The sequence below is a fragment of the Pimephales promelas genome, chromosome 24 (genome assembly GCF_988280905.1).
Source record: "Pimephales promelas chromosome 24, fPimPro1.hap1.1, whole genome shotgun sequence".
In the NCBI taxonomy this organism is placed as follows: domain Eukaryota; kingdom Metazoa; phylum Chordata; class Actinopteri; order Cypriniformes; family Leuciscidae; genus Pimephales; species Pimephales promelas.
In genome coordinates, this window is record NC_142792.1 from 9,948,564 (window position 1) to 9,963,871 (window position 15,308).

Consider the following 15,308-nt stretch of genomic DNA (forward strand, 5'->3'; position numbering starts at 1 on the left):
TTACCAGCGTTCATCATCCAATGACAAGCACTCTATACACGTATGCACTTTTCATGACCCCCTCTGATGCCCAAATCACAATGAAATTTCCCGTCAGCCGGGCTGTTTGTGTGTGTGTGTGTGCGTTACCAGTGAGATTCATTTAAGATGGACTTTGATGGATTCATTTCATAAATCAGTTATGATGAGATGTTGTCATCTGTCTTCTGCTTCACTGGTGGTTAAACATCCAAAAATGAGAGGGATACGTATGCCTTGTGTCTTTACATGTGGGTTGTGTTAGTGTGTCTGAGGGAAGCTTTCATTTAAATATGAGTGTGTAGTTGTGTTAGGCATGCTTGGAATTATTTTATTTCCTCTTATTTTTCAGCTTCTCTGTTATTGGCTGAAGCTTTGATAAGCAGGTATTTGGCTGGGTCGAGCTTACTGCATTGTATGTCAGATGTTGTTCTGTCACAAGACAACAAATGTCACTTCTTCGCTAAAGCCTGTTGATTCTGTGACTCATCCGTTCTTGAAAACGCAACATTATGCCGCTGAAAAGGGCGACTGACTGTCTCACACACACTCGCACGTTTGTTTTTGATAATAGTGGAGAATTCCATTGTTTTTTTTTATTATTATTATTATGAGATGACATTTTCCATCCATAACTATAATCCTAACACTCAATGAAAATATACAATTGAAGAAAGTTTTCTGTAAGATGGTTATTAAAGCTAAAACTGAAGCTAAACTATGTACATTGTCTTGTTTAGATGCCGTTTCTCATGTCTGGTGTCCAACATAGCTGTTTTAGGTTTGGTTTGATTGTTTAAACATGACATAAATGCTATGTAGACAGTCAGCTCACTAGGTTTAAAAATATTCTGTCAGCTTTCATGTTTGCTCAGCATCAGTCTTCCTAACGTTCATGGATGTACAAAAGAACTGCAATAAATGGCTCTCGGTAAGATAGAAGGTTTGTTAATGCCAGTAGAGGAACGTTGAGCTACAAATGAGCCCAGTGGATTAGACTCCATAATAAACCACAGCTCCACTCCACGATGAGTGAGGAACTCTGCCAGTCAGTCAGGTCTGTGGGATTTACCGATGGATGTCATATAGGGAGAAAGAAATGGAAGAGGACTTTGTTTAATTAGGTTAGTCAGATAATTAAAGTAGGCTTGATGATCAGGCTATAACAAAACAGGTGATGAGGAATCTGCTTTTAATTTGACACGCAGCGTGTCAATCTATAGACAAGCAAAAAACCCTTAGATGGATTGTCACAACTATTGTGGAAGCTCTTGTATAGTTTTATTTACGTGCATAAACACACAGACTCGCTTTTAAAAGCATTTAGAGCGAGCCTACGCATGATGCCTTAAAATGCTGCGTCCGTAGGCAGTTAGTTGTTGGCTGCATTAATCTGTTGGGCAGTGTCATTTGTCAGTTTGCCTCATTATCTGCTGGTCTCAATCCTCTTACAGAGCTCTCAGATAAATGACTAATAATCTAACGGATTTACGACATAATGAGATTCCGGAGTCGGCGCCACTCCTTTTCCAGCTCGTGAGGGCAGCGGGAAGTCCTCTTTCTGGACACATTTGTCTTCTTCCTCCTCCTGTTGTCTCCGTCTCTGTCTATCGCCGTCGGGAGTGTGTTACAGTGCGCTCTGTTGTGGGCCACTGAGACAAAATGCAGAATTCACATTATTGTAGCTACGGCAGAGAGCGCACATCCACTCTACACCAGCGGAGTGCGCTATTCATAGATACTTCCTATTACCTGGGAAGAATTACACATTTTGCATTTTTTTCTCATTTTTATTTTTTTATTTTATTTGATTCTGATCCATTTGAATATGTTTATTATAGATATGTAGTGTGTGTTTTCTACATATTCTTGCAAATGCAGTACATTTTAAATAGAACTTTACAAAATATTTCAAAAACTTTCTTTTCTTTCTTTTCTTTTTTTTTTTTAATTATCAACAGGGCCCAAACAACTGTATGTGGTTTAATGGCTATTTATTTAACACATGATTTTGAGTCTTTTTGCATGATTCATTTAATAGGACTGGATCAAATGAATCATGTGTATGTAATTCGGTTAACAGTGTTTTTCATTCACTAGAAATAGCTGTTAAATAAGAGTAATGTATTATTAATAATAATAACGATGATGATCATGATGATAACCAGTGTTGAAATACAAAATTAATTTAGTTATTTTGCCTTTTGCACAGTGATATTGCAACACCTTCTCACACGCTAACCCTGTTTGTTAAAAAGTGACGGTGAGGGATCCTGACCAAACCAAGCATCAATATGTGACTAGATGGGTTTGAGGACCTGTTGGATTATGAAGTTGAGACAGAACAAAAAAATGATGGAAATCAAAAATGTTGCATGCTAATTTAATGAAATACAGATTCAAATTTGTCCATGCTAAACTACTTTAACCAATTGAAGTTGTGTGTTCGAAAACCCGTTTGAAAGTCATTACTTTTACAATTCTGTTGGCGATGCAAAAATTCTGGCACAAAAATGACACACTTTACCCTTAAGTTTAGGGATTTGATCAATATCTAGAGATGTGAATATAATAGAGACTTATGGGTGGTGTTTTAGTTTGGGCCAATAATGATCCAGAATAAACCTAAGAAACATCCTACAGAGCACATAAAACACCTCAGCAACAACATTGAAATGTCCTGACAAACACATAGGCACTGTGGTGGTAGGTTTTGCACATGGAAACACTATTCTTTAGAAAATGTAAAGATCTCATATTATCAAGTATTATCATTAAAGGTGTGCAGACAGATGGCTCTGCTTTTGCCCTAAAAATAACTTGCTGTTCACAACATGTGATGATGGGGTTTATACCTAGCTGACTGAAGTATGTATGAACATACGAAGAGTTCAGATGCAAAAGCCTCTAAATGCCATTTGAAATTTTCTTCTTTAATGATGATTTTTATCAAACTTGTATATTTAAGTTCAGTGATTTCACTTAAATGGCAATGATAATTACCCATTAATTGTTATTTAAGTAAAATTACTGAACTTAAATATACAAGTTTGATAAAAATCATCATTAAAGAAGAAAATTTCAAATGGCATTTAGAGGCTTTTGCATCTGAACTCTTCATACACACATATCCATACTCAAATATGAGATTATAAATTTCATCTGTGGGTTGCTCTCTTATTAATTTCAGAGATATCAGTCATGTGTGCCTGTTGCATACAGATCTGATGCTTTGTGAAAGCACTTGCCTTCACAATTTGTGATTTCACACACACACACACACACATGGAGAGAGAGACAGAAATTTCCACAAGCGCAACAAGCTCTTTCATAAATAGGAAGGAAACCCGTCGTATCAGAGGGGAGAATTTCACGGGCGGCTCCTAAGCCCTTATCATTTTCTAAAGGTAATGAGAGTCAATCTCCCTCTCTGCTCACTAAGGCCTAACCTGCAGTCTCTCAGGCCCCCTATGTTTAGGCAGGCGCTCTATCACAATGCCTGATAATTTACCTCTTCATAGCTGTGAAATGGAGGAAGAAAATTCAGGTGTGCAGCCGGGGAGTCTCGGGGAGCTTTGTGGCGGCACCGAGACCAACTGACATGCATCGTGTGTGCGTGTCAAGAGAGAAATGACTTTTCTCCTGGATTTAGAACCACAGACGCGGCAGCGAGATCGAGCCACCTGGAACACTCTTCCAACGGATGCCCTCTTTCAGTCGCAACCTCCTGGACTCTCTTTTTCACCCCATGCTTTCTTTTATGCTCTTTATCTTTCTCTAATAGTTGCTTTCTCTCTTTCTAACTTGCTTTCTCACATTATTTTGGAAAAGTCTCTGATATTCACTGTAAATCCCAGTCAGAATGTTCTTGCAAAAATCCTCTGGGATGGAGAAATCAGGGGGCAACATTAGATAATGGGCTTTTAGACAGCAGAGCCTATTGAGTGAGATTTCACATCACCTTTTATGAATTGAGTCTAAAAAGGACTGTTTAAAGCCAATACACAATTTATTATTTGTTAATCTCTTTTTGTAAAATTTCATGACGTGGTGTAATTAATTAGGATGATTTTTAATAATTATATTTTTGATGAGAACTATTTACATTCAACTTGTGCTTTTGTCTGGCAATTAAAGAAATAGTTCTCCTACAAATGAAAATCCTTTCATCAATTATTTACCCTAATGTTGTTCCAAACCTGGAAGACTTCGTTCATGTCCAAAACACAAATGAAGATATTTTTAATGAAACCAAAAAGATCTTTGTTTCTCCATTGAAAGTCCATACCACATAGAGATACTGTAAACTTAATCCAAATCAATCAAGCAGTTTAATCCAACTCTTCTGAAGATACACGATCACGTTCTATGATGATCAGATTTAATATTTATACTTTTATTTACACACTCTGAAGATGAACTAAAGTCTTATTTGGAACAATATGTGGGTGAGTAATTTATGACACCATTTTTTTTTATTTTTAGGTGAACAATCCCTTTAATTCACAGGGGAGTTTTGTTGTTTGACAAACACTTTTCCAAAATTACCCATTTTGACTGTGTGCCCAATAGGATTAAAAAAAAAATGTCTTTCCCCTCCAGGCTCCCAAACTCTGTGGCGGGGTGGCCATGTAATTTTATTCATGTTATTTATTTCCATTGTGCCAAATTCCCAAATTCTCATGAGTGGCCACGGCACTTTGCAGTGGCCAAAAGAGATTTTCAAAATCATTTGTTCTCCTTAAACACTCTGAGATGTCAGTTGGAACATTCAATTACATCAGGTGCTTTCTGTAAAAAACTAAATTTCTTGTGAGTAGTTTGGAAAAAAAACACTGACAAATTCACCCTGTGAAGGTTGAAATGACCTCACATAACTTCTCAAATCGGTCACCACCCAAATAGTCTTGATTTAGTACTTGTTTCTTGTTTTTGTACCGTTTCTTGTGTCCAAATCATTTCAGGTAAATGTTGATGAGATATCTGTAAGAATATTCCAGAAAGAGAGAGAGTTTGACGCAGCTACACACTGATGGATAACCGCTGACACCAGAACAAGAGCGACGCGCTTAAATATGAGCCATGATTCACTGCGACTGGTCACTCGGCTCTTATAAATGTTATAGCCAAATCTTCTCACTCAAGCCTGATTGAAATGGGGGCAAAAGGACAATTTCTTAAAAAAAAAAAAAAAAAAAAAAAAAAAAACACCACTGTGGTGAGGCCAGAATGTCATCAATCATTCACCCAGCCTGACCACTCTGGACCTATAGCTGTCATCTAAGTTGTGATTGACAGTAGTCATACACCACTGACAAGTTATCAATCAAAGCTAAAGAAAGCTGAGGGCTCCGGGCCGTAGCCACGGAGACAGAGATGGCAGAGTGTCCTCGCCTTTACTGCTCTTACGTATTTCAGTGCAGAATTCTCCTTTGGTTCGACTCAGTCCGGTATGTTTCCCATCGGTGCCATAGCACCTCTCCAGCTCTCAAGTGTTAATTGGCTGTAAATGGTTTGGTGCTTTAGCTGGAGTTGACATCCCAGGATGAGCTCTCTTGGCACATCCTTATCCCGCTGTGTGACAAAACGTCTTGTTTATCGAATGGTTGCCATGTGTCTTCTAATGATTATTATACTTTTTTTTTTCAGTCTTTCAGAATTGCTTTAAAGTTTAAGCTGTTACCAGTTTTATATACGTGAAACTCGAAAAATTTGAATGTTGTGCAAAAGTTCATTTGTTTTTGGAATTCAGGTTTTCATAAGCTACAAGCCATAATCATCAAGATTATAACAAATAACAAATATTGTATTGTATAACAAATATATATATTTATTTATTCATTCATTGATTTTTTTTAAAGCTCAGCAGAATATATTTTTCTTATGAACATGAAGTAAAACCCTAGTAAAGGTTATTACATCCACACATTTCAGAAGGTGACCAGAAGGTGTTCATTTTCAATGAGATTTGACAGTATGAACCTTTGTGATGAGAAAGATGAGTCCATCTTTAATGTTGTAGTCAGTGTGAACAACTTAAGAGTGCCATAAATGAATTAAAGTCTCACTCCACACCTAAACTAACCTCTCTTTGTCCGTCTCCAGCTTACCCATGTCCCAGTTGAGGCCTGCGAGCAGTATTCGTCCTGCAACGAGTGTCTGGGTTCTGGAGATCCTCACTGTGGCTGGTGTGTCCTTCATAGCATGTGAGTACAACAGTGGATAATCTTTTGATGATTATTTTAAATTAAAATTAATTACTTAATTGTTACATACGTTAGAAAAAGAAAATTCCGGAGTAGAAAAAGAAAAGATCATTTAGAAAAAGTCAAGTGTGTGGCATTAGAGTTTTTTTTGTTTTGTTTTTTAAACCACCAATCACACATTTCCCACTAACGGATCTCAGACATGTCACGTGCACACACATGGATACACGTAAACACACATACTCATAGATAGCCCACCTTTCCACCCACTGTGTACAACGTGAGGGTGATGGATGCTTCAGGCTCTCAAGGGATGACCACATTTCCCACTTCACTGTAAATTGAAAATTGGATTCTTGTCCTCTTTTGAGGACCCCAGAGGAGCGCGTTTGTGCGGGTAGTTTGTGTGTGGCAGATCTCAATCTTTCACTCAGCTCCATATTCAACAATGTCTATGTCTTAAAACATCACATCGCCCGTGCCACTAAGGAGCGACAGGGCCAGAAGGTGGTCTGCTGGACATTTGCAGTGTTTCAGACCAAGAGCAACGTTACCCTCTTAAGTGCAGAGAGCGAAGGGAAGTAAAGAGATATGTAGAGATTCTGGGCCTATTGCTCTGTGTCTCTCTCAGGGCTTTTGAGTGCACTAGACTTGACAGGGGCCATGGGCATGGCGTTTGCCGCATGGCTTCCCAAGGTCGCGCATGCTTAAAATCTCACACTTATCACTCTCTCACCCTCTCGCTCTCATCCTCACTTGCTCCCTCTTGCTTTTGTAAAAGTGAGAGCTGCATTTGTGCTGGAGAGTGAGACCATTACATAATTTTAATTAATCACTTCAATTGTTTTTATATAAATTATTTTAATGTATTTATTAGCATGTTGTTTCTAGTAACCAAATAGGTGCAATGAATGCAGGTATACAGTGTTGAAGGAAATGAGGTATATTGTGTATTTTTGGAATTTATTGTTGTTCTTGTTGAATTGTGTTTTTTTATTTAAAGACATCATGGAGCAATTGGTTGTCCATTACAGTGTCCAAAGAACACTTTTGCAATGGCTTAAGAGTTTCAGATTACGTCGTGTATTCATACCGTACCTATGGACCATTTCACAAGATGTAAACAACACTGGTCCAGAAGCACTTCCTGTTTCAGTTTTTTAACACTACATAAAAGCTGGGATAAAATACAACCAACAGAACATATAAAACTGAATCAAAAAGTTAAACAAACATCTTTAAGATGTTTTCTTTACATGTGAAATAAAGAAAACAGTTACAAACTGAAACAGGAAGTGCTTCTGGACCAGTGTTGTTTACATCTTGTGAAATGGTCTACAGGCTGATCAACCGGCTATGATTGTCCATGAAGGAAAGAGGTCATTTGTGACTGAAAACTGTGCAGTGAGAGAGAGCTGGCTCTTTCTCTCCCTCACTCTGTCATTTCTCTCTGTCCTCTGGCAGCAGAAACAGTGTCAAGTGTACACGGGACACAATGCTAATAAAAACAGCAGCGTTTGTTGTTTAGCCTCAGGTGATAGAAGGACCAGCTCTCGCAGGAGGTCTTTATGTTGGCTGGCAACACAACATGTATGGCTGCATCTGCAGAGGCAAGCCCTCGGTTCCATTCAGGGCTGTGTCACTACTTATTTTGGACTTCTTTGTCTTTCACTGCATTTTTCACATTATGCATCACTATCCCATTCGCCTCTTCTGTGTTTTTCATTACTTTCTTATAGCACTGTGTCCTCTCTCTCTTTCTCCTCTTTTCTCATGGCCTTATGCCCAGAGAAAGTGAACAGCCCCGCTCTCTGATGGAGTCAGGCAATCCGACCTGGCCTCCCCGGGTCCCCGGCTGATTGATTGCCCTAGAGTTTACCTTTCCCATCCTCTCCTCCCCTGCATACTTAACCAGGGTCCCTGTAACATGAGTCCTGCCCAGTGAAGGCTCTCTCACGCCAGGCTTGACTCTTGTCAGCACTCCCTGTATTTGTCTGCAGTAATATACCTGTTTTTTTTTTTATTGGTAAAGATGGTTAAAGCAGCATATCTTTACACTGACATGCCATAAAGAGATTTTCTGGCATAGTGGCTGTACTGTGGTCTTATTTAATGAGAGATGAAAGGCTTTGTAAACGGATCAATAGAAAAGTGCAGAGATCAGATGGACTGCACTGTCAACCTGTTCATTTTAGTTTGAGAGCATGCACACACATTACAGATGGACGCCAATCCAGGACTGTCTTCCTATCTGTCTGTGTGAAATTACTAAAATGAAAAAATACAAATCTAAAAATAAAAGCTGATTCAAACTATCAATAAATACAACAATAGTAGCATATAACTTATCCTAATATAACACTGGTTCTTCCTCTTGATAGTTCTTGAAAAGTTAATGCATGGAACTGGAAAATACGTTGAACATCTCTTACCATTAATTTTTCAAGATGTTAGAAAGGACTTAAAAGCAGTTGTCACCTTAATTAAGTATTTATAAGTATAATCTAAGTATATCTGAGTTTTTACTTTTGTCTGTGGAAAATCAGTGAAGGCACAGTAATTTATGATGAATTAACCAAGTAAAAATTCAAAATTGTTTTAAAATGTTTTCAATGATATTTATAACATAGAAATTTGGACACCATCAATATCAATGAAGTCATGCCCGGGTAAGCTCTGTGATTTAGGGACAATCAACAGGATTTCAGTTTTCCCAGCATTAAGCTGTAGGAAGTTATCGGACATCCATGTTTTAAGTTCATGAAGGCAAGAGACAACAGAAGTGGGTGGACATAGTGGGTTGGGTTTAACTGTGAAATAAATTTGAATATCATCAGCATGAAAATTGAGACCATGCCGTCTGCTGATCTGACCTAATGGCAATATAAATGAGAAATAAAAGAGAATCAATTACAGAACCTTGAGGAACACCATGAGAAACGGTTGACAGTACCTAGCGATTCTCACCTATCCTAACAAATTGCTGTCTATCCAATAGATATGAAGTATAGGGTGGCATACAGTGTCAATTACTGCACTGAGATCCAAGAACCAGAATACTATGGGCACCAGAATCAGAAGCCAGGAGGAGATCATTTAGCACTTTTAAAAGTGCTGTTGCTGTGCTTAAACCATGTAACCAGTAGAAAATCCCCAGTTACAATAGTTACCCATGGATTTCAAGAGAACAAAAAGTAGACCAATATCTGGCTATTCATGGGAAGAAAAAGTTTTTGTGTAGCTTTGCCACGTCAAATGAAGCAAAAGAAGAAGAAAAACTACAATATATTATAAATAGACATCAAGCACCAAATTCAAGCAAGTTTGCTTAGAAACAGGAGATTTGAGGTATCATACATGTCTGTAGCAAAACCACTGGGGCATCAGTTTAACACTAGTGTTAGAGGTTTGTTCAAATCCCACAAGGAAGTCATTAGCTCTCTTTCCTGTTTGAATCTCTCATGACTGTTCTAACACATCAAATTGTATAAAATAGTCTAATGGCACAAAGCAACGGAGGGCTGTTTTGTGTTAAGTGAAGTCAATATGTTGGCCAGCAGAGCATAAATCTAGGAATCTAGACTGCTGGAGAGCTGAACTCTGTGATGAGACGGATCACTCCAGTCCTCCAGAGAGATGCAAAAGTCAACAGAGTTCCACACAATCACCAGAGAGAGAAGGAAAACAACACTCTGAAGGAATGGATGGATGGCTGGGCTTATTTGTTCGACCCACATTCATTGATCATGGAGAAAATGGATCAAAGGGGTTAAGGGTCAGAGGGTCCACTTGTGTGTGTAAACCACTTGGGGAGATTGTGTGACACTAAATTAACAATGTATTAACTCAATTTCAGGATGCTTGGCTCTGACCTTCAGTTTGTAGACTGAATCACCATGCAACCCCTCTACAGACCTTTTTCTGATTTCTTGAAAGTTTAAACACAAGGGTTCCAACTAATTGACTCAAAAGTCTTTGCTGAAGCCTCATTGCATCATTAATTTAAATGTAAGAGGTGTAAAACAAACCTGAGGCAACAACAACACCTTTAATATATATTTTACAGCTTTGAGACTGTCTGATTGAATAGTATGAGAGAACAGAAAGACACATGTGAGTTGCTGCTTAGTTTAAGAGCCTCTCTGCAAATTTGTTGTTCCCAATCAACCTTCAGATAACCTCCCCTCTCGCTGTCAACACAGGAGCAAAGCCGCCCGCTCCAGACTTCTGTTTACCCAAAAGATCTCCAGAAGAGTCTGTTAGTCTTGGAAAACAGGACCAGAGAGGCAAAAATCAATAACTCTGGGAGGGGGGAGGGTGCTCCTCAAGTTTAAATGTCCAGATGTGTAATTTATGAAGCGGTTTGTTTACTTGTTAAGCTTTCATTTTTATCCATCTGATCCCTCTCTGCCCCTTTGACTTGAAAAAGATGATTTGTTCTTGTTTAAAAAGTGGTGTTTTTTTATGTGAGAAAGGACAATTAAAATGTGTGTGTGTCCCAGACCCAAAATAAATGTGTCCATTTGTACACTTTTTATTGATTTTGTTTATACAATAAATAAATGAGTGGAAAAAAGTAAAAATAAATGTTCAGTTTTTTTCAAAAGAAAAAGTGCCGTTATAATCAGCATAGTATTTTGCGAATAAAGGACATTTACATTCTGTCTATCTAAAGCCTATGGTATTCATTTAATTGTATAATTCCAGATTGAGTGGAAAATGTGTTCATCGCAATTTAACAACATTACATCCATCCTTGACGATTACACTAGTTCCCGAGGGCTGCAATGAATAACTCCCCTGACTGCTTTACAAATGTCGTGGAAACATTGCCAGAATGTTTCGCAGGGAGTCATTTTGCACAGGGTGTAAATGAGCAGCGCTTGTGATGGTTTGGAATGGCGCTGAGATGGACAGGCTGTAAATCATAATTAAGACAGAGAAAATAAGGCTGTCATATTTCTGTCTCTCTTTCCGAAGAAGGCTGACAGGCAGAGATTGCAGCTGATTGACAAAGATGCAAATTTAAACTCCATTATAATATCTTTATGTATCTTTATGATTGGTATGAAATGGATGTTATTTTGGGGCAAAGTGAAGAATATCAATGTCTATCCAACAGTATCTTTGACAGCCTGTTACTGTGGCTTTATGAGAGACGGGATAATTGTTTATAACTGTAATGACCATGTGTCCATCCGAGACAAACTTTACAGATAGCATCCACAGGTGACTGTTCTGTCAGTTTTGGTATAATTGGTCAGTGTTGATTCTTCCTGACATCTAAACTCATATGCATATAGCCAGGGACTGTTGTGAAAATGTTTTACCCTCTCATCCAGAACTTAGATTTGTGTGGCTACATTGGGAGATGTTTTAAAGCAGTTATCTTTGATCCACTGTGTTTTGTTTAATGCTATGGCTTTGTTTATGCCACTAGAAGTCCAATGCCAACAGGACCTTTCCCAGCTTTCTGTTCTTATGTGAGATGAGTGATGAGGCTACCATTGTCTTTCCAAGGACAGTGTTATTGTCAGTGCAGAAGTCTGTCACAGGAAAGGATGGTGTGGTGAAATTCTTTAACTCTGGCGTGATGCTGAAACTCTTTAGGAATGATGTCATAGTTTATCTCTGAGCTTGTTTTTTACCATTGTTTCAACCCTTGTATTATGTTGGAAATTTGTACAATTATCGATATAATTATGTTAGGGTATTTCACTAACAATGACAAAATCATGGGTTTAATACCCAGCAGAATTGACGCGCATCAATAAATATTTATGCATTCAAGGCAGCATGCATTGCTTCAAATAAAAGATTCTGCTAAATGCATAAATGTAAATACCTTCAGAGGGTAGCTGAAAAACGGACTAATTTATTATTAGTGTTATAGTATTAGAGGCATGAGACTATCATGAAATTTGTGGGTCAGATTTGTAGAACAATTCCGTACCCACATTCCACATTACCTCAGAATGTTGAAAATTTTCAGACATTTTCATGTCCCTAAATGAAAAGTAGTCTCACAATTTCTAGAAAAACATTCTACGACAGGGGAACCCAATCCTGTTCCTTGAGATCTGCCTAGCTATGGAGTTCAGATCCAGCCCTGATCCTGAACACCTGTCTGTAATTATCAATTGCTCCTGAAGTATGATACTATCAGCAGGTGCAATGTCTCCTTAGTGCATTCCACCTAGCCGTGTATTGAAAGAATTGAAAGTGTCGAGTTAGTCCTGGGTGGTTTTGTACCCAAAACACGCACAGCCCCCTCTGTGCCCAGTGAAGAATAGTGTCTCCCCAGTCCCAGGGGAGCAGGACCGGCTATGTCGCCCCTGGCGTTGAGTTCCTGAAGAGCCTGGGAGGAGTTTGCGGCCGGCTGAGGGAAAGGAACATGCTCCAAAAGTGACGGAAGCATCAGGACAGAACTACAGACATCCTCACTGCTGTCAGGAGATCTCTCGGAAAGCAGGCAGTCCTACACGACTCAACCTATCCCTCACTGTCACCTTGCTGTCACCAGAGAAAGAGCAGGAGACAGAGAGGGAGAGAATGAAAAGGGGGGAGAGGGCATAGAAGACAGCAAGAGGGGTGGCCTGTCCTGGTGTGACAGAGCGTGAACTAGACATGGAGACAGACACACCTGGGAGAGAAAGTGAGAGAGTGCACAGGCAGTGATTGAAAAGACAGGAAATAGGAAAGTTAAGTCAAAAATGAGAATTCGGTCATTATGTATCAAACTTCATCATTACAAACTGCATTACGGACCTTCAAAACAGAAAGTGGATTTGAAATGTAAAAAACAACAACTTTATTTTAAGGTGTCCTTGTTACAGAGTAATTATACATTTAAGTACTCAGTGATATTAATTAACAACATGTACAGTACATACTAGGATTAGGGTTTGGTTTTGGCTTAGTTCCATGTAATATGCGTAATTTACTGCAATACAGTAAGTAGATGTGATGTGTAATAAAGACACTAAAATAAAGTGTTACCTTTTTATATCCATTTATTTAAATCAAACATTCTAAACAAATTATTCAAATAAGTTGAGCACATGTTAGTATGCTAAACTGCTACACATTGGAAAAACTGGATTATTTTAAATAACGTCTAAGCTACTGAAAATGCGTTAAGTTTGTAGCATTGCTACTTTTAGCTAGTTAATTACAAAAACTGACTGATCATGCTGGGTCTCAGTACACCTCACATAACAAATGTTCCAAATTATTTGAGGTCTACAATAACCTTTCTGAGCTCCTTTAAAAAGTTACCGTCACAGTGTGATATAGCAACTAAAAACTGCTGTAAAATGTGCTTCTATATTTATGTCAACCTTCAAATGGTCTCTTTACACTTCTGAGCTTCGGGGTCTATACGACCCCAACAATTGATTGAGTAATTGTACAAAAAATATAAATTTTTAATCGTACAAATAATATATCTTTTTTTTTGTTTACTTCTCATTTATTCATAAATGCTGTGTTTTTGGAGATATAAAGTACTTTTTATTCATATGCCACACAATTCCTCAACTACATCATTAGTTTGCATATGAAACATTATTTTTCTATGATATATTGCATTTATGCTCTAGTACTAGGCCTTTTTTTTGACACATGAACAAAATTTAGTTGTTTTCACATTTCCCATTCATTTCAATGTGGGGTCATATTGACCCAGAAGTAGGGATCGACCGATATGGATGTTTTAGTGCCGATTCCGATACCGATTTTTTTCCCATCAGCCTTAGCCGATGACCGATACGGGCTGCCGATTTTCTTGAGCCGATATTTGGAGCCGATACATTTTGCTCACTAAATTTACTTCATAAAAATGACATGATGTTCACAAATGTTACAGGTCTCGATTTAACAAAAGTAACATTTATTTAACTTTAAAAAAAAAAACAATATTTAGCAAATAGTAAAAACGTGAGGTAGAACAAGAACAAGTAGATAAACAATTTTTAACAAATATTAAAAACATGAGGTTGAAAAAAAAAAGTTCAGTGCTCAAAATAAATATTTAAGCATAAATGAAATAACACTATTGCACACAGTAGCAGCCAGCATAATAAAGTGCACAGTGCACACTGTACTTCATTTTAAAAGTAACTTAAAAAGTAAATTTTCACTTAAAAAGTAAAATTTTCTGTGCCGGGAAAAACTATCGGCGAACGCTGCAGTCGCGTATCGGCCGATTACGATACATGTAAAAAACGCAAATATCGGCCCGATATATCGGTTGATCACTACGCAGAAGTGTAATTTTTTTTTTTTACATACCTTAAGAACAACCGAATCAAGCCCAGTTTGTGTGTGTATAGATAGATAATGTATGAAAAGTCACAAAATCTTATTCCACTGAGATGAAGGGAACCCTGTAAAAGTCGATTGGGGTCGTATAGACCCCAAGACCCGATTGAGGGTTAAAAGATGTTCCTTTCATATGTTTGAATAATGGTGTGGGATCAAATACAGTGAAATATGGAAAGAACATTGTGTTCACTGCTGCAGGTGTACAGTTTGAAACCAGCACAGTATAGGATACAAAAAGACAGACATTTCTGGATTTGTTGTAGCCTAATTTTGCACAGGTTTCAAATGTCTTGCGTGTTTCACAGCTACACAGACTCTTTTCCAAATAGCTCCAGAAATGTGCCAGGTCACAAACTCTTTTTGAAACTGCCATTCACCTTGCATTGGCACAGAAGCAAAATGTTTTGATAAATATTCGACCAGATCAGATTGTTCTCTAATTAGAGTGGCACATTGATTTTTCCTTTGGGCACACGGGGACCTGTTGGGTCATTCTCTCAGGTGGCTGACAAACCGCTTGTTTGCCCTTTGTGATAGAGGACAGATGCTCTATCTATAGCACACACACTCTCAAGTTACTCTCCTTTCTTAGGCGGAGTCTTATTGAGTGTGACCTCTTTAAAATACTTTGTATAACTTTGAAGACAAAGAGTCTAATTGTCCTCACCTCCACCATGCCTTTATCTTTTCGGTCATTCTTAGAGGTCTTCCGTGTTCTCGCATGCGTATTTCTTTCTCCTGGAAACTCAGTTGACCCCT

At 38.2% G+C, this 15,308-nt stretch overlaps 1 protein-coding gene across 1 annotated transcript in view; it reads left to right on the forward strand.

The window, feature by feature from the left end:
* Window positions 1–15,308, forward strand: part of plxna4 (plexin A4) — a 203,848-nt gene that overhangs the window by 121,419 nt on the left and 67,121 nt on the right. Inside the window, exon 5 of the mRNA XM_039668055.2 lies at window positions 6,124–6,224. Within this exon, the coding sequence (XP_039523989.2) occupies window positions 6,124–6,224 (101 nt within the window). The remainder of the gene's footprint in view (window positions 1–6,123; window positions 6,225–15,308) is intronic.